At 50.4% G+C, this 18,073-nt stretch overlaps 7 protein-coding genes across 7 annotated transcripts; 2 read left to right on the forward strand and 5 right to left on the reverse strand.

The window, feature by feature from the left end:
* Positions 1–341: 341 nt before the first annotated feature.
* BDP55DRAFT_676254 (glyoxalase bleomycin resistance protein dioxygenase) lies at positions 342–905 on the forward strand. The gene has a single exon (XM_060575799.1). It carries the CDS (start codon positions 356–358, stop codon positions 851–853), a length of 498 nt encoding a protein of 165 aa, XP_060425467.1. The 5' UTR covers positions 342–355; the 3' UTR covers positions 854–905.
* A 686-nt stretch (positions 906–1,591) lies between these two features.
* On the reverse strand, positions 1,592–2,162 carry BDP55DRAFT_718963 (uncharacterized protein; the record flags this gene model as incomplete). The annotated part of the gene is made up of 1 exon (XM_060578424.1): positions 1,592–2,162. The coding sequence occupies exon 1, from the start codon at positions 2,069–2,071 to the stop codon at positions 1,592–1,594; it is 480 nt and encodes a 159-aa protein (XP_060425468.1). The 5' UTR covers positions 2,072–2,162.
* Positions 2,163–2,255: 93 nt separating this feature from the next.
* Positions 2,256–4,253, reverse strand: BDP55DRAFT_676255 (fungal-specific transcription factor domain-containing protein). The gene has a single exon (XM_060575800.1). It carries the CDS (start codon positions 3,782–3,784, stop codon positions 2,393–2,395), a length of 1,392 nt encoding a protein of 463 aa, XP_060425469.1. The 5' UTR covers positions 3,785–4,253; the 3' UTR covers positions 2,256–2,392.
* Positions 4,254–5,474: 1,221 nt separating this feature from the next.
* BDP55DRAFT_752998 (uncharacterized protein) lies at positions 5,475–6,597 on the reverse strand (the record flags this gene model as incomplete). Its single annotated transcript, XM_060580681.1, has 3 exons — positions 6,267–6,597; positions 6,045–6,200; positions 5,475–5,976 (listed from the first exon to the last, which is right to left on the reverse strand). Exons 1-3 carry the CDS (start codon positions 6,461–6,463, stop codon positions 5,475–5,477), a joined length of 855 nt encoding a protein of 284 aa, XP_060425470.1. The 5' UTR covers positions 6,464–6,597.
* A 646-nt stretch (positions 6,598–7,243) lies between these two features.
* BDP55DRAFT_753000 (MFS transporter) lies at positions 7,244–7,954 on the reverse strand (the record flags this gene model as incomplete). Its single annotated transcript, XM_060580682.1, has 1 exon — positions 7,244–7,954. The coding sequence occupies one exon, from the start codon at positions 7,952–7,954 to the stop codon at positions 7,244–7,246; it is 711 nt and encodes a 236-aa protein (XP_060425471.1).
* A 2,100-nt stretch (positions 7,955–10,054) lies between these two features.
* On the forward strand, positions 10,055–12,401 carry BDP55DRAFT_718965 (uncharacterized protein; the record flags this gene model as incomplete). Its single annotated transcript, XM_060578425.1, has 3 exons — positions 10,055–10,844; positions 10,896–11,317; positions 11,383–12,401. 3 exons carry the CDS (start codon positions 10,055–10,057, stop codon positions 12,304–12,306), a joined length of 2,136 nt encoding a protein of 711 aa, XP_060425472.1. The 3' UTR covers positions 12,307–12,401.
* Positions 12,402–12,979: 578 nt separating this feature from the next.
* BDP55DRAFT_753010 (Alpha/Beta hydrolase protein) lies at positions 12,980–15,255 on the reverse strand (the record flags this gene model as incomplete). The annotated part of the gene is made up of 8 exons (XM_060580683.1): positions 15,069–15,255; positions 14,702–14,966; positions 14,490–14,642; positions 14,195–14,414; positions 13,736–14,142; positions 13,646–13,669; positions 13,224–13,584; positions 12,980–13,149 (listed from the first exon to the last, which is right to left on the reverse strand). Exons 1-8 carry the CDS (start codon positions 15,080–15,082, stop codon positions 12,980–12,982), a joined length of 1,614 nt encoding a protein of 537 aa, XP_060425473.1. The 5' UTR covers positions 15,083–15,255.
* Between the last annotated feature and the right edge of the window lie 2,818 nt (positions 15,256–18,073).

The raw sequence follows: 18,073 nt of genomic DNA on the forward strand, positions 1-18,073 counted from the left end.
GGCTGACCAGCTACTACCATTGTTGTCATTGTCATTGCCTAGGATGTAGGTACCACACTTTAGGAGAAGCAAAGGATAACACTGTTTCTCTAAAAAGGTTCAGTTGGTCGATGCTTCACAAGAAACAAGTACTTACAACTATAAACAAGTACTTACAACTATAAACACGAGCCTTGAAGCTCGCTTCTATTCAACCACCAAAAACGAAAACACCGAGACAAGCTTCAAGACATTTAAATAGGAGAAAAGAATGTCACAAACTCTCAAAGCCTCCGACTACGACGCTCCAGTCGGCAAGGTTATAAGCCCATCAAGCCTTGCCCACGTTGTCCTACGAACCGCCAGCCTCGCCCGTATGGTCGAGTTCTACACTACATTTCTCGGCGGCACCGTGACCTACGGCAACGAGATGATATCTTTCATCACCTACGACGACGAGCACCACCGCATTGCCCTGATCGGAGTTCCAGGCACGGAGGCCAAGAACCCGGCGAGCTGCGGCCTCGAGCACATCGCCTTCACTTTTGATACTCTGGAAACCCTGCTATTGTCGTACCGGCACCGAAAGGTGCGTGGCATCGAGCCCGTCTGGTGCGTCAATCACGGCCCTATTACCAGCATCTATTACAAGGATCCAGACGGAAACATGCTGGAGACGCAGGTCGACAACTTTGACACGATCGAGGAGGCAACTGCTTTCATGATGGGCGGCGCCTTCACTGAGAATCCTATTGGTGTAGACTTTGATGCCGAGGAGATGATTGGGGCCTTGCGCTCCGGCAAGGACGAGAAGGTGTTAAAGAAGCGGCGCGAGATTGGCCCGCGCGGGCTGCCGGACTTTTCGAGCATGTAGTGTCGCCCCAGCTTGGCTCCAGCTTGGCGCGTGTTTTTCTTTTTTCACTACTATCAGATGAATCAATCGTGGTAGTGAATATCATAAGAGTTTCAACTTCGGGTTCCCTGCACACAGCCTCAGTACACCTTCCCGGCCTCGGCTTCGGCCTTGGCTGTAAGCTTATTGGGCCGTCGGGTTCAAAATTTACCCTACGCACCACCGGTTCGGGTTCGGGCCCAGGTTTTGGACGCGAGGAGGTTGGAACGCCGGGTTCTGCCATCATTCAGAAGATAGTTCACTCGTTCAATGGGTGTCCGTGAAGATCATGCTGTTTGTAATGGTTTGATTATGGGTTGCGGTCATGGTAGCAATGGATGATAATAGTGTATTGAAAGAACACGGGCAATTGATAGAGTAATTATCTCGCTATTAGACAGCTACTACATAATCTACAGGAACCTTGAAGAAGAAAATCTCGAGCTCATTGTACAAGATCTCGGTTCTATGATGAATGGAACCAAATGTGAAGGTCCCACTCTTCTCATGCTTAACGGGGATCTCAAAATCTGTCCCGCAAATTGGCTCAGCACTCATGCCCGATGAAGTAATTATCCACACATTACCCGTACAAAACAATCATCTCATGCCATGGATGTTATTGATTCCTTGTCAGCAAACAAACAACAGTGTTCAATCGCCAAGATAGGTAGAGTGAGAAACTGGGGGATGGAGCTGATGATGGTCTCCAGAGATATACTACCACTGGACTTGGATCGAGTCTCCAACATTGGGCACTGCAAAATTAGCCATGCCGGAGTAGAGTGCATGGCTATTATGCGGAACGCCTATGATCCGATCAGTTGGGATGCCAGACAAAGTATGGTCCTCTCCGCCAACGGTATGCATTCGCGAAGATTCGACCTGGGGGAGCAAACCAACGCCTGCGGTATCTGGTTCGTCGACGTCGTGGCTAGTAGTGTTTGAATTGCTCGCGTACATCTCCACCACCTCTGCTGGCCTGCCTTGCATAGAGGCACCATCCTGCAGGGGCATCTCCATAGACGTCATGATATCTTCATAGCTCGTTGTGCTTTGGAGACTTCGGCTATCGCTCTTATTTTTGTAACTGTCGATAACCCTTCGGGCCTGTCTGACGAGTTCTGTCGTTTTTGTAAAGGCAGCCTCGCCGGCTGTGACGTATTCGTGGCGACCAAAGAATCCAACGACAGTTTCCATGAGGGCTATGTCGCTCTGGTTGCGGCTATCGTGTGGGTTGGATAGTACATGAATGAAGACTGTGGTCAAGGCCGTGAATGGATAGTAGAACACGAGCCTTTCAGTATGTGAGAAATTAGAACACGCGAATCATATATAATAGAGCAGCCAAGCGAGTTGTGCGTATGTATTTAACGACTTCAAAGTGACAGAGGCTGTGAAGGGCTCGCTGTGCTGTTTGACATATGAAAAGAGGCGATAAGAGGAGGGTGGGACATATCATGCGGGAGTGAAGCTCTCGATATCGAGGTGCTTAGTGAGTAAGACAATCGATCTTGCAGCCTATATGTGTGATATATGAGACCTCCTATCAATAAGGTGTACTATATTCCGGTTACCTTGATTGAACATGGGTGATCCTCCTCGAAAGATGGAGCACAGCGCGTAGTAATAGGATGAATGCAGAACAATGGTCTGTACTCGTGAGAGTCCCTGTCTCCCAAGGACTTTGCTTAGTGGTCTACCGGGACGGACTTTGGCTGGAATAGACTCCAGCCATCCCTCCAAATCTTGAAGCAATCGATCCAAAGTTGGAACTAGCCGAGATATTGACATAAAGAGAGCGCTCGCAGAATACAAGGACCGGGATATGTCCCCGCCGATGCGCGCAAGCTTTGCAAAGTATCGAAAGAAGTCAACCTCCAACGTTTTTTCGCCTATCTCGGTGTCGGTATCTCCTGAACTCGAATGGACCAAGTTGATTCCTTGCGGGAAGCGACAGCTAATTTCTTCGTCGCAGAGAACTGCAGGTCGGCCGCAGCGTAAGGCGATTGACTTGTCCAGACAATAGACTGCCCAGAAGACGCGATTCCGCTCCTTCTTCTCAACCTCAGAAAGGTTCCACTCGGGGGGTGGGGTGCAGTTGAGTCTAATACTTTGTGCTAGCTGTGAAGCCACCGAGGAAAGTGTATATTCCAGCCTCTGGGGACTTGACAGCCCTTGCGCGAAAACGGCCATCAAGGCTACTGCTTGCACAGACCATAGTTCGGTGGCACCGTGTACAATTTGAGACTCGTACGACAGAGCTGACCGGAAGTATCCCCACGCTTCAGATCCGGATGTTCGAAAAGCCTCAGATGTTTCGTCAGAAAGTAAAGCTCGAAGTCCAGAGGCCACGACGACGTTCAACAATGCCATCCAAGACGGCTTTTGAACAGAACCGGTACCATCTCCCATTTCAGCCAGCTGAGAATGAAATGAATCTCGGTCTAAGATGGGGAAGACCACCTGGACCTGCGTGAAATAGGCATCGACATACTCTAGTAGCTGCGGCTGGGCAAGGTCGAAAATCCGATGAGGCGTCAATAGAGCGAGTGGCAAGTCTTGGGTGATACACTTTGGTTGGCGAATGTGACTCAAGATACCATTCCGTATATCTTGAATGGTCTCGCAGAGACGGTCCGAGTCGGGGACTTTCTCTCGTATCCAGTTGAGACCGAGGTCGGAAACGGTGGAGATGCCGGAGGAGGGGCCGGTATACTCATCACCGTCGTTGCTTCGGCCCCACGGGGCCGGACTGGCCTCTTTGAGGCTGTTCAAGTCCTCATCGCCGTCTAGGATCTTGTCAAGCAGACTTTCACCTTTAGTTGAGGTGGAACCGGCGGGAGTCTGGAGGATGACCTCACTGTTGCGGGCCATCTCAGCGAAGAGAATAGCCATTGAATTCGCATCCATGGCTTGCCAGCCTGACGGAACGGCGGGATTCTAGCCAAGACGATCTAATCCAGCGTCATTCTGCGCGGTCCCGTCAGCCATAATGTGCGATGAGCCGGCAGCAGGCTGGGAGCATGGTTTTGGTTGATTCTGGTGTGCAGCGGGGTCGGCATCGGGCAGTCTCTGCACGGAATGCTGATCTATGTCGGTGACGCTCGGGCTTTGATCATTCTGAGAGATGGAAGGGCATCTGTTATCGGCGTCGGCTTCTGTCCATCGGCGCACCCGTCGCTCGCCAGCGTAAGAACAGAGGCTGGCACGTTGTCTGCAGTTTTGGCAAACGGGTCGGACGCGGTCGCACTTGATCTTCTTTGCGCGGCATGCCTTGCAAGCCATGGTTGGAGCATATGGCGTAGAGAGAGAGAGAGAGAGAGAGAGAGAGAGAGAGAGAGAGAGAGAGTCTGGGCTACGTGAAGCGCGCGATAGTATGCGAAGGGGCGGTTAAAGAACAAGAGACAACATGGAGAATATGTTGGTGACCGGTTCAAGGTGGAGCGCCGGTAGGCCGGCAGAATCCCCACACGGCGCCAATGCCGCATCCTGCAGAGTAAACGCGGGGTAACGGGAGTGAAAGAGCACGCCGCGACTACGTCTCCAGAGTAGCCTAAATACTTAGTAGTAAGGTAATCTCAATCTGTCGATTACTTTACTCGCTATCTCTGCACGCAAGAAACTACTCGATAGAGCTTGTGTTGATGAGGAAGAAAAAGCAGGAAATATCCAACATGAAGTGTTACTGCGTAACAATGTCACGTAGCTTCAAATTTCTTACTCAAAGTACGTGGAGGTACTCATTTCGGTAGTGCCAGACGAGATACATGAGATATAATTCTTGACCGCAGCTCCACAAGAGTACCCATAAAACGATGACTTGTCCAGGTTCTAGAATTTAGCGCCCATCTTTCAGTTGGCAGAGACTGAAGTCCACTTGGCCTCAAGGGGTACTTCGGGCCCGAACCAAACTTGCCAAGTGGGTGACAAAATGGGATGCCGTTCAATACCCTCCCTATCATTCTTTCTACTATTCCTATTACCATCATTATTCCTATCACTGTTATCATTACTTTCATTATACTTCTTAGGGTATATTCCATATAGGATATATTAAGAATAGAAAGCGATGGTAATAATGAGAATAATAAATAGTTGATGGGAAGATTAAAAAATAGAGCTAGGTACTTCGTGTCGGGCTGCAATCTACCGTGTGACCCACTTGCTTGCTTTCAGTCTTTGGATCTGTCCAGGTGTCTTATAGTTGAAATTTCAGGAAAGTCTTGTCAGCGCAGATAATGATGGTCTCTTCTCAGATCGTACTACTGTGTGATCCTTCGCAAGTCCACAAAAAGAAAATCTCCAACTCGTCTGCTGTTTGACTGACTTGATATATCATTGTTTGCAGAGAAAGAATATGATGCGAAGAGAAGCACGGCTTGAGCCTTTGTGATTGGCGAGAACTCACTATCCAGATCGAACAGAAGCTTTGAACGCCGGTAGAATATGGCACGCGCTCTTCTGATCGTCCCCAGACCAAGCTGGATGAGTGTCACTTGTGGTAAAAACTTTCTCACGGTAGCTGAGTCAGTAGGCGGCTTTGCGATGGTGCTTCGTAGAGCAGGGACTGGCTTACATTGCAGCAGGAGAAAAGCATACCCTAGAAGAGGAGTAGCGAGATCTTGTTATCGCGTTGCTGTGGATTAGACTGATAGTAAATGTCCCAAAAAGCCGCCTCGTCGATTATTGGCAAAATGGGATGAACGTATAAGAAATATTGGCGTACGAAATCGTTGAGAATTGCGGGGCAGGGGACGTGAAGACATCCTTGCTGTTCAAGAAACCTATAATCCTGTGGCGGCATAGATGAAACATTAGCCAAAACTAGAAACTGATAGTACGCATAGCCGTTATACCACGGCGAGCAAAAGACGTTCGCCGACAACCCAATCATCTCGTTCATCGCGTCCTGCCTCTCAACATAGCTGTCTTGTGAGCCTGAGGCAGGTGTCTTCTTTGTCACGTTGCCCTCATCTGCGGATCGCCGGTCACAGTAGGCGTCAAAGGATTGAGTTGTCATTGTACTGAGCTTCGCCTGGGCTATCGTAGAAGCTGGACGACAATCATCATGATTTCCTTGGGCCGAGTTCAACTGCTCGGGACTTCAGATGGTGAGTTCAGGAGCCCTGGGTCTCCGAATATTGTAGGTATTGCAGGAGATTTTGCTGACGTTGGTGACTTCTCAGTAGCTCTTTGGGCTTTGACGAGTATTGGGCTTTCAATTTCAAGTCTGCCCCCAAGGCCCTGCGAAGGCACTTTGCCGGAATGGCGCGGTTTGGAAATACCGAAGGCCCCTTTCGGAGGATCGAGGCCCTTTGCCCGCCAACTTGGAATATCAAAGTAATTAGTGGTCTTTCTGGTGGATCATTTCCCATCGCGGTGTATAACTCACTGTCGTTTTGTTCTTCTCGACCACATTACTTCGTATTCGTCGCCGTCGAGACGACAGTTCATGCACGGAGGACCACGGACGGTGACATCGCACCTCACTTTACGAGCCCGACAGACTAGACAGGCATGAGAGGCCCTTTTGTGGATTTTTGAACTATCCTGTGAGGCGATCGTCTTGTCTCCGGCATCGGAAGCCATCGAATCTGTAACTCTGTTGGGAACTTGTTGGGGTTAGGTCAGGCCTAGAGCGAGGATGCTCCATTCCTAGTTGTAGCACCTACTAGAAAGCATTAGAAAAGTAATGCACCACCGAAGATGATGCCCGAGGTCCGAAATGAATATCAACAGATATGCGCGGGCCGTCGTTTGGCCAATTTCGGCAATAGTTGGCCACGAGTGTTGTGTAAGGTGGTCATGGAGAATGGTCCGGCGGTAGAAGACCTCTGGGCATCGGCCATATAGAAGGAATACTCATCTTTAAAGTCAAAGTCTCACCAATTGGATCTGGCTCCGGAAAGCTAACAAGTATGAAATAGTAATCCTGGTCCACGTCATTCTGTCTTTTCTGCACCAAGTCCCTATAAAGATGCATTACCTCGGCTACTTCTGAGGTAGGCCACGCTCAACCCCGCCGAGCCCGAGCCCGAACCCGGGCCAAAGGTTCCCTACTATCCTTCCAGAAGAAGTCCACACGTTGCAATGCGCTTTCTTTTGATCAAGATTTGAAACTTTCAATTAAATCAACTCCAATCAACACTAGGCTTTTCATAATATCCTGATTGACAGTCAGTTCGGTCTGTTGAGAATGGGACTTTCGTTAAGACAGAAGATTCTTGTAGTCTGAAAGAGCATTCCCGCCGGGAATTCACTGCGGCCTCTGTTTTGTTGAAGGCACAGACTAAGTAATGAGTTTGTCCTTCGAAAAACAACTGTGCTGGAGTTGATTCAGTACAACGTAATTTTCTCCCTGGATCTAAGCTACAGATTCCTCAGAGATACTACCTCGGGGGCTTCCGTAGTCCGACTCTTGGTGTTAGGTATCTGCCGCCACTCCATCGCCCAGCTGACCAGCCAAGCAAGGGCCGGGGTAGCAAGGGCAACCCAGAAGACCTTTTTCAAATCAGAGTTAAATGCGTCGTCGACAGCTTCCAAAAGCTGTGGGGGGACAATCTTCCTAAATTCTCCTCCACCGACTGCTACAACAGCTGCACCATTGATTCCCTCGATTGCGTTGAGAAGTCTCAGGAGTGCATCGGTGAAGAGATTCTGTCCGATACTGAGAGCTAGAGCACCCCAGAGCATCTGAAAGAACATGATCATTGTGAGGCCCGTCGGCACGTCCGTCTTGTCGAGAACTACCTGGACCGCAAGAATAGGAAACTGGCTGCACATTCTGTACCCAAGCCCAGATACGATTTGGGTTGGTACCCATTGCCCGCGCGGGCTTTGAGAGTACATCAATTGGTAGAGACGGCCTCCGACGACCAAGATAGGAGCACCGATCCACATCACGGGGACGTAGTGGCCAGACTTGGATGGAATCCAGCCCGCGCATAGTGCACCAAGATTATTAGACATGATGATTGGCAGTAGAAATATGCCTAAGCCTCTGGTGCCGTTGTTCCTGATCGACTGGAAGTAAATGGGCCAGTAGTACGAGTGCAATTTTATAGCCACTTTAACTAGCATCATGAAACAATATGATGCGATGACAGTCCGGCCTCGCAAGATACGGACGGGAACAGCGGCACTGAGACTGAATCAGCAGGCGTCCCAAAGGAAAGCATCAGGCTCCACAGCCCAGGTAGTAACTAAGTGTGAACATCACGTTTCTTTGCCTCGGGCTTGTAAGCCAAAGAATCAAATGAGCAGCAGAACAAACCCGACCAGGCATCCAAATCCCTTGGGATGAGACCACAGATACGCAATTCCGCCCCACCGCAAAGCGAGGTTCAAATACGATGTTGCACCGAGGAGTAGCGTGGCGCCTAGCATGTCGAGTTGGCGTATCTTGTCCTTCCACGGCAGGTCGCCCTTGACCGCAGGTGAAGGGTTCCTCAAGCTGAGCTAGATGAGAGCCAGGCCAATATCTCCAAAGGTTGAGTTCAGTCAATTGATGGCGATCAAAAAGATTGCGGGAGGATACACTTACGAAGGTTGAGCCAAAAGATGAAGCGCCAAGAAAGCGCTTTGTTGTCCGTGATGGAACCACCTACCAGCGGTCCTGTCGCTGATCCGGTATTATACAGACCCGAAATAACCGGTGATAGTTTTGCCTGCTTTTTCAACGGGACGCAGTACGACAGGATAATTGTAGTTCCGCTCACTAAACCGGCAGCTCCCACTCCAGAGACGGCTCTTCCGATGATGAGGGCCATTGAGGTCGGTGCGACGACAGAGGTAGCGGGGCCGACTTCAAAGATGACAAGAGATATGCAATACCCCCACTTGATGTTGTACAAGGCCGCACATTGGCAGCATTGCCATCTGCGCGATCAGGTAGGAGGATTCATACCAACCGATATGTAGAAAACAGCGATGTAGATACCCATTGGCAGCGATTCTTCGGTTTACTACGGAGTACCTTCTACATAAACTGATGAATTCCAAGAAAGTAAGTCTTCTCTGATTTAGCCTAAATTCAATAACCGGAGAAACCCTGCGCTTTGTCGGTGCACGCTTGTTGCTGTGAAGATGCGATTGCAATGCGATCCAATAATTTGTTCGAAGGAATCAGGAGAATTCCTCGGCCAACGTTACTCACTGTCCACTCTCGTCGCTTAGGTGAGATCATGATTGTTCCTTACACGATAGCTATATTGGCCGAAAATATAAGTATTAGTCTTGGACTGGATCACATCTTGGGAGCTGGGATTAGCGTGGATAATTTACGCTCTGATTTTTCTGACAACACGCCATTTCCCTTGCGATGAAGCAATTTCAGAGTCGACAAATCTCCAACTGGGTGCATCGATATCGTCCTCGACATCAAGCTTCGTCACATGTACCTTGTCCAGAGCGCTATATATATCGATGCCTCCCGTCAAGGGAGCAAATCCTTGCCGATGTACTTCCTAGAAGGATTTCTGAGATTCATGTTATCTGTTATTTAGTTTAGTATATTGATGTCTGATGATCTTACAAGAAGCAGTAGATATATTGCCTTGCCTTCGTTAATCTGTAGTAAAGCCTGGGGGCAACCCAGTGTTGTGTGAACTAAGTGACCTCAGCAATGTGTGTATTGATTGAATATTATGTGGTGGAGGACACATTGAGTGCCAACAAAAGATAAACAAGCCATCAGCAAAATCGTGTCTTTTCTCATCATCACTCGCTTGATCGGAATCTCCTTATCAATCAGGCCGCATTGCCTCATTGGCCCGGCTTACTGGCCCGTAGGATTCGGAGACGCTCCCGGTCACGCATTAAGCGCACTGGGACTCAGAAACACATCCTTACCGTCGTATGGATTAATGGGACGCGCACTGGAGTAGACTACCTTTGCCAGCTCTTCACCGTCTTAGCATCCAGCCGATATCAAGCGATTGGTAATCTTTTCCAGGCATCGGAGGAAAGTCAAACCGACATATATACAGCCTAAATAAGGAGACAGCGATATTTTTCTAGGTAATCGTTCACGATTAGCATCCTGGTTGGATTATTTCATGCAAGGGTGCGGGCTCAGAAGAAGAGTTACACTCCGGAAACTACAAAATCATAATCAGTCCTCCAGCTCCTTCACGTAGCACAATCTGAGTACTGATAGTCAGTCAGCAACAGGCTGTCAACATGGCTTCTGTTCCCGGTTCCGATCACAGCCTGGTACCACTTCAATTCGATACTTATCCCTTGGGAAACATAAAGTCCAATGGCTGGTTAGGAGATCAATTGCGACTTAGCGCAAAGGGCCTTGGAGGTAACTTGTTCTACTTCTATCGATTCATCAAAGAAAGCACTTGGCTTGGAGGCACGTGGGAGTATACCTCCTTGAACGAAGCAGCCCCGTACTGGTACAACTACATTGTTCCCTTGGCATACACGCTTGACGAGGTATCAGATCCGGATTCGTTCGTCGAACTCAAGAAACAGGCAGATTATTTCCTTGATTACATATTGTCTCATCAAGCTGCCGATGGCTGGCTTGGCCCAGAGACAACCGCCCATACCCGCGGTATCTGGGCCCGCTGTCTCTTACTTCAAGGCCTAATAAATCATGCCAGCGCGGACTCAACAAAACGACAGGCTATCATGGATGCGGTTATACGTTTTGTTAGGCTAGCGCACGTCATGCTTACAGATAACTATGCTGGGTACATTTCACAGAAGGACGATGTCTTCGACCTGCAACTTTTTGGGGCTGCCCGTGCCCACGAGCTAGCGCTGACGCTTCAGTGGCTTTACGGCCAGAGCGAAGATACCGAAGACCGCAAGATTATCTGGGAAGTCATGGAGATGATGTGGGAAGGATCTCGAATCATGGAGAGAGATTGGACTATCTTCTTCGGAAAAGATTTTCCACAAGAGCCGTCTGTCAGAGACAAGTCTCTGAATTTCAAACATGGTGTCAATGTTGCGCAAGGTGAGTGTTCCTGGGGTATTATCTGTTCGCTGGTATTGATATCGTATGTAGGACTTCGTTATCCAGCTCATCTTTATCGAATGCATCCGTCTCCTGAGCTGGCGAACTTGTCCAGAGATGCTGTTGCCAAGACCTTCAAGTATCATGGAACTCCAGCTGGATCACTTAGCAGCGATGAATACATCGGCGGCCTATCTCCTCAACGAGGCTCCGAGCTTTGCTGCTCTGTCGAGCTCATGTTCTCATTGTCATATTTGTACCAACTCTTCGGGGACAATGACTTGGCCGACCGCGTGGAACTGGCAGCATTCAACGCTATCCCAGCAGGAATCAGTGCAGATTGGTGGAGCCACCAATACATCACTCAGGTCAACCAGCCATGGGCCTGCGAGTTGGAACCTACCAAAGGGGAGAAGACGCCATTTTATGACGTCTGCCGATACGCCAACGTCTTTGGACTGGAGCCAGAATTTGTCAGTGCTCTACCTAGACAGACGCACAACTCAATCATGGGTCTTGAACTGACTGAAAATGAAAGCCGTGTTGCACTGTCAATCACCCTACTGCATATCCTAAGATGTTGATGAACACATTCCTCCGAAGTCGGACCAGAAATGGCATGCCTTCTGTTGCTCATGTCCATCTCATCCCATCCCGGCTGGACATCGACGGGATAAGCATCAATTGCGAATCCAACTACCCCTTTGTTCCCTGCGCAATACGTTACTCTATCCAGACGAGCGAGGCCTTTGAGTTCCTCATTCGAGTACCTCATTGGTCAACAACCTCTTCGACTGTAGAGCTCTACGAAAGCGGATCACTGTCTCGGTCAGAAACACAACGTTTTGGCTCGACTACGAGAGGTAGAGATTCAGAAAACTTCCACGGTCTGGAGATTCCCACTGCAGGCAGATTCGACATTTTTGTCACGCTGGATGCGGAAGTGAGGATCATGGAGCACGACGACAAGTCCGTCAGCATCTACCACGGCGCCTTGCTGTACGCCTTCGAGATCGGCCACAAAACGCACACGAGACTACCACGCAACTACAAAGACCAAACTTCCGATTGTACAGAATTTGCAAACTTTAGCGATTTGGAGGAAGAGCCATGGATGAAAGCCTGTCGTGATCATGATTACCTTCCAAACTCTTGTTGGAACATTGGAATTGATCCGAGCAGGGGCGTAAAGGTGGTCGTCAAGAGAGACCCATGGATGAAAGGAACTGAAAGACAAGTCACTGCTCCCCCAAATCCACTTTGGGCTTCAGGAACTTCGCCCGTACATCTTGAGGTCGAAGCTGCTTGGGTGGACTGGCCGGTTCGGAATGGAACAGCGGCAGATCCCAGTACAGTCGATACAGCTTCGCATGAAGAGACTTTTGTGGCTCGCCTAGTTCCATACGGAACTGCAAAGCTACACATAGCACAATTTCCTGTGCTGAAGAGTAAGAAGGCTTGATTGCTGGTATTGGGGGATCGCATTGAGAAATTGGGCCTGGATTAGGTTCGTCGCTGAGCATAACAAGAACTGTTACCTCGACTGGCTTGTGTACCTAGGTGAAACTGTTTGTTTTTTGTTTCACTGAATCTACTTACTCAGATACAACAAGGCTCAATATCGGGCGGATTACTCGCTACAACATCATTCTTTTTCTGCAATGCCCCCCTTGTGACAGGAGGTGGAATTGAGACAACCGAGTACCTAAGTATCCTGAACAGAATAAAGCCTCCGACCTTATTGCGAAATCGAGCTATCTATGATCGAATCCTGGATCCTGTTTTTAACCTTTAAGGGACTAACTCGGCTTGAATGAGCTTACGATGCGTATGTCTAGTTAGACAAATGGATGGGATAACTTTCGATCAAGTCAAGGTAATCAACTCCACTACACATGCCTGAATGACAATGCGATTCTGCTTGTTATTCTCTGTTTACTTGTACCTCCTACTGCACTACTTTTGAACAGCATCGATGCTCCATCCACTTTCATGCCCCTTACACTCTGATTCCTACAGCCTAATGTCTCAGATGATTCAAACCCAACAAAGGCTCAAAAATTGGATCAATTTGTGTTATATCGCCTTGATGCCTCTGAAATCTTGTGCGAAGGGAGAACACCTGACTTGGCCGGTCAAGCCCCTGTCTGTGCCGGCAATGGCGGAAGTGAGGTCGTTTTGGTAGTCTTAGCAGTTCCGTTCGTCTGATACGTGCTATCAGGGTTGATCCTGATTTCTCCTGTGGCGATATCGAAACGATTGCTTGTTCTGTTGAAGATCTGGAAGGCTGCAGCTGGTTGAAAATCTGCTAGGAATTAGTGTTTCCCAAATTGAGACCTCTGGCTACTTGGGTAAGAGCAGTGCAACAGGAATACTCACAAGGAATCTCATGCCCAGCATTCCAAACCCGAGTGAAGCTAAGTTTTCCGTACTGCCTAGTTTCGCCATACGCTTCACCATCCACCATCAATCTGGTATAGCCTGCGTCACGGAAGCTTTCAGCCCCAGACCAGTTGGCTGTAAGTGAGAGCGCCTCGCCGCCCAGCCAGTTACAGATGTAGTCAGCGTCTCCATAAACCAGCGACACCTGGACATCAAGTTCAAGAAGCTTTTCGACATCCGAAAGATATCCGACTGCAAAGTCACCTGAAAGGGTATAGGCAGTATAGAGCAAGTTGTTTGATGTGTAGTTCAGATCAACACCAAGGGCGTTTTGTGCTTGAGCGGTGTTCAGCCAGGGCTGCTCACTTAAGTCAGTTCTGTTACAAAATTGTCTTGAATATCTGGATAAACCGACTTACACGCCAGTTGTCAGGTGGTACATCCTTTCCAGAAGGAAATCGCTGAGAATGGTCAGCCCGAATACTCTACAGTGCGCCGAAATGACTGACAATATCGTATGTTCCTCGTCCTTCCAGGTTAAAGGTGTAGAACATGCCTTCAACATCAGATTGGCAGATGAACTGTGCAGCAGAACAAGCCGACCTCCGAACGATCGAGTCACGTTCAAGATAGTCACAGTAGTCAAGCTTCTCTTGGCAGCCCCCAGGGCGATCTCGGTTCCACTTGCCGTAATTGTATATCGTTTCGTTGATGAGATCGACACCGTAACCATTGTTTTCGCCTCGAGTGAAATCAAGCAAGTATTTGGTCTGCACGTGCTCATCCACGATGCCGTTCACAATGCCAAGACTCTTCAAGTTGAGCTTACGTCCAACTGGGGTGCTCTGCTCAAGCTCAGAATTGCGCTCATTGAACAGAGTGTAGAAGGCAGGACCCCAATGCCCTCCGAATGACTCTGTCTCAGTGTTAGTCAAAGTCTTATTTTCTTCATAGCGACGAATTCTTACCTGCCCAAAGGTGAAAATCAATTGAAGAGATGTTGGAAGAGCTCAGCTGTGGCAAAGCGTCATAGAACCCTTGAACCACTTCCCAGCAAGTGATAGCAGCAAGACGGCTGGTGTCTTCTTTGGTTGGGTCTATAACGGACCAACGGCCTTCCCGCTCGTCGGAGCCTCCAGGCTCCGTGTCTACGAGAGCGTATGTGGGGTCGAGAAATCCCACTTCTTCCTCGCTGTAGGAGAAACCTGTTCGTGTGAGATCGCGGACCTTGCCCGGAGGTTACGTGGGCCCACCTGTTCCGACTGGCTGTGAGAGGAATAAGATGTTCGAAATCTCATTCCAAGCGTAGTCCCGAAGAACGGTGGTCATGTTCTCGACCACTTCGCAAGGTCCAATTTCCTCAAAAAGACCAATCAAGGAGTCAGAACCCGGGCCACCATTAAGCCAGAGTGTCACCTTGGGAAAAGTCATCATCATCGGGCATTTAAATATTGTGCATGAGACTCAGAACTCACTGGATCTTTTGCAGGATCTCTACGCGATTCAAAGAACCAGAAAAAGACATGCACGTTTGGGGCTATATCGATGTATCCACTGTAAGAGTTGACTCCAGGAGTGGTCTCACAAATGCCATCTTTTCCGGGCTGTTTGTAGCGTATTGTCGAGCCACCGGGACTGGTGATAGTTGTCACGCCTTGTGCAGCACCTGGTGCTTGCCTTGGAGGCAAGACACCGGCGATGACAGGTGCCACCATCGCAGCGAAGAGAGTCGCCAGCAATCTTTGAAGCATCATATTGCGCAGGAAGTTAAATGAACTGGATAGATCTTCGGGAACAACTACCTTGATTATCCTACATTTTGGAGTACTACGATTATTTAACCTTCTGCGAGACATGTTTCCGTTCGACTAAGTAGGAAGTTCGATAATGCAACGCGCAGCACCTGTATACGGATGTTCGATGACTTGGTCGCAGCCTCGTAAATCCTCTATCGCAGGAGAGATGTAGTCCCGGCGTATCTTCACATCCCGACCATCCCATTGCAACGCCAAGATCAGACGAGACTTGCATAGGTAAGTATTTGATGATCGCATCGCCTGCCCGTTGAGGCTTAATGTAGGTTGCCTCGACGTGAGGCCGAAGCGGAGAAGGTTGACTTGGTTCCGACGACAAAGACCCGCACCAATCGGACAGACTACTAATAGGATGCAAATAGGACTTATTCTATAACCGCAAAAATTCTAGAGCTACATTCGTTTAGATGATGGTTGTCACCGAAGATCGCTGCTCAATCCTACGTTACCCCGGGCAGCTCTCCGATCTCTGATGCTTATCTCCGGATGGCCCGAACTTGCATGACACCCTGTCGTAATTTTGAAAGTGTCTTGACTTCACGACTACTCTGAAGACGATAAGCCAGTAATCGAGATCAAAATTTGACGTGATAATCGCATGCTCCTTTAGTAGAGGTAGTGAAGCTCGAACTAGGATTGTTTCCCTGCCTACTTTCCCTGTCTAGCAAGAGCCCAAGTAAAGATCCAAACTCAGTACTGACTACCAGCTTCATCGCCAGGATCCCAGCTCACTGGGAGATGGCAATATTTACTTTCACTGTATAATACTGCGGTATCCGGTGTCAATTCAGAAGCTGTGGTGATGGCAGAGGATCCGATGAGATTCATACTGCATCAGATCTCTGGTCAAGGCCTCAACTTCCCTCTCGCCTAATTTTTCTTGGCATCTGCTGTTAGTGAATGAGTGAGCCTACCACCAAATTACTAACAGCCGAAAACTCTTCACCTCCCCTTGCCGGAGCCCGCATCCGCGATGGCCTCACAGCCGCCGTCGGGCACCGGACTGATGTCGGCCGACCAAGCCGACCCCGAACCAGGCTCCGGGACACCTCCGGAGCCGAACCCCACCTCAAGAGCTAAGCGACGCCGCGACGCCGAGGCACAGCCGACCCGGCCCAGCCTAACGGGAAGCCAGCTTGATGCCACCACCGACGCCCCTACCTCGGCCGAGGGGCCCGCAGCCTCTACCGCATCTGCTCCGAGCGGATCTGCCACAGGGTCCGTCTTGACAGCCCTTGCAGAAGAAGCTAGACAGTACGAGGCACGGAAAGACGTCTTTCTGACCATTGCACGGTCCGTCGACAGCGTTGTCGCCAGCTTTGACGGTTCTAGAAAGCAGATCGCGAAAGAAGCCACTGCCTATGTCATTCAAACCCTCAAGAGACTGATCAATCACGAGACAAGCCCAATAGCGGCCCGGAGTTGGGCGGCTGTCGTCGCACCGATGGCGGGCAACACCACTGCGGCGACCCGGAGCGGCCAGAGCTGCCAGAGCTCTGCCCGCCCGAAGGCCACACTCCCCGCCGAGGATCAGCCGCAGGCGCAGCCGAAGGAGGACCTCCGCATCTTTGCCCGCGTCCCGGAAGAAAGCTTAGCGGCCGCTCGGAAGATCGCACCGTTCGCCGTACGACAGATCGTCTGTAAGGCCGTTGGCCTGGGGCTAGCGGACCTTCCCCACGTCTACCATATCAGCACAGGTTACTCTCTGAAGCCGCGAAACAAGCAAATACAGGAAAGACTACTTGCAAGTAAGGCAAAGCTGGCGGAATGCCTCGGCGCCCACCAGGTCGAGACGCCTATCAAGTGGTACACTTACGTTGTGCCGCGATGCCCAACAAAACTACACAGCATTGGCGGGGACGTCCTGGACCCAGCCACACTCGTTGAAGATGAGGTCTTCGCACAGACAGGACAGAAGCCTGTCCTTGCTCGACCGTCCCGCCTTGGGCCCAACCCAGTCACGAACGAAATATCTTGGCTCATATCATTCACATCAGAGGTCACGCCCTTCAGGCTCTTCAACCAAAGCGGCAGATCTCTGCCCGTCAAGAAACGAAGGACGCTCATCCGACACGACCCCGGCTGCCAGGGCTACCACTCCAACCGGTTCTGCGGACGACGACCGATCTGCAGCAACTGCGGAAGACCTTCCGATTCACACGAAACGGGACCCTGCATGGCCAGGCCCCAATGTGCCAACTGCTGCGGCCCCTTCCAAGCCAGCCACACAGACTGCCCAGCGAGGCCCTCGGCCGTAAACGGCGTCGTCTCCCTTCCCGGTCGAAAGGAGCGGGCTCGGATCCGGAAGGCCGGCCAGAAAGCATCGGACACTCTGTACAAGGCTACTCGATCCGACAGTAGCCAGGAGGCGGCAGGCGTCCCTACCTCCACCAGCCAGAACCAGCAACCCGGCGCCAAGCGCGCGCGCACGAGAACGCCCTCCGCAAGCTCGATCGTTTGCCTCGGTGACGGAAGCACTGACAGCAGCAGCATGGATGAAGACGAGGCGGACGAAGGCGAAGGCGAAGACTCCCCCGACAACACCTCCATCGACCGTCCCGTGCTACCCATGCCAAGCAGGAGCCAACGGGCAGCACAGAAGCCAAACTACAACGTCGCGAATGCCTACACCCACCTCGAACTCGACTCGGAGACGTAAGCCGAGAGCGGCGACCCCACGGATGCTACGCGTTGCGCAGGGCAACGTCGGAAAGATCTCCCCGGCGCACACGGCTTTCCTGCAGCTCTGCTGGAGGCTCAGATAGATGTGGTCCTCGTCCAGGAACCCTGGACGGGCTGGAAGGACGGAAACGTGCAACTGAACACGCACCCGGGTTTCGACTCTTTCGTCCCGGTCGACTTCTGGGACAGCGAAGGAACCAGACCAAGAGTATTGACCTACACACGCAAAGGGATAGGGATGACGGTGGAGCAGCAGAGGCCTGTCCACACGAGAGACGTACTGTGGCTGGTGGTCGACAAAACGACGACTATCGTCAACGTGTACAGACAACCCCGCGACCCCCACAGCCG

This window comes from Colletotrichum godetiae, assembly GCF_030913485.1.
Source record: "Colletotrichum godetiae strain CBS 193.32 chromosome Unknown BDP55scaffold_47, whole genome shotgun sequence".
NCBI lineage: Eukaryota > Fungi > Ascomycota > Sordariomycetes > Glomerellales > Glomerellaceae > Colletotrichum > Colletotrichum godetiae.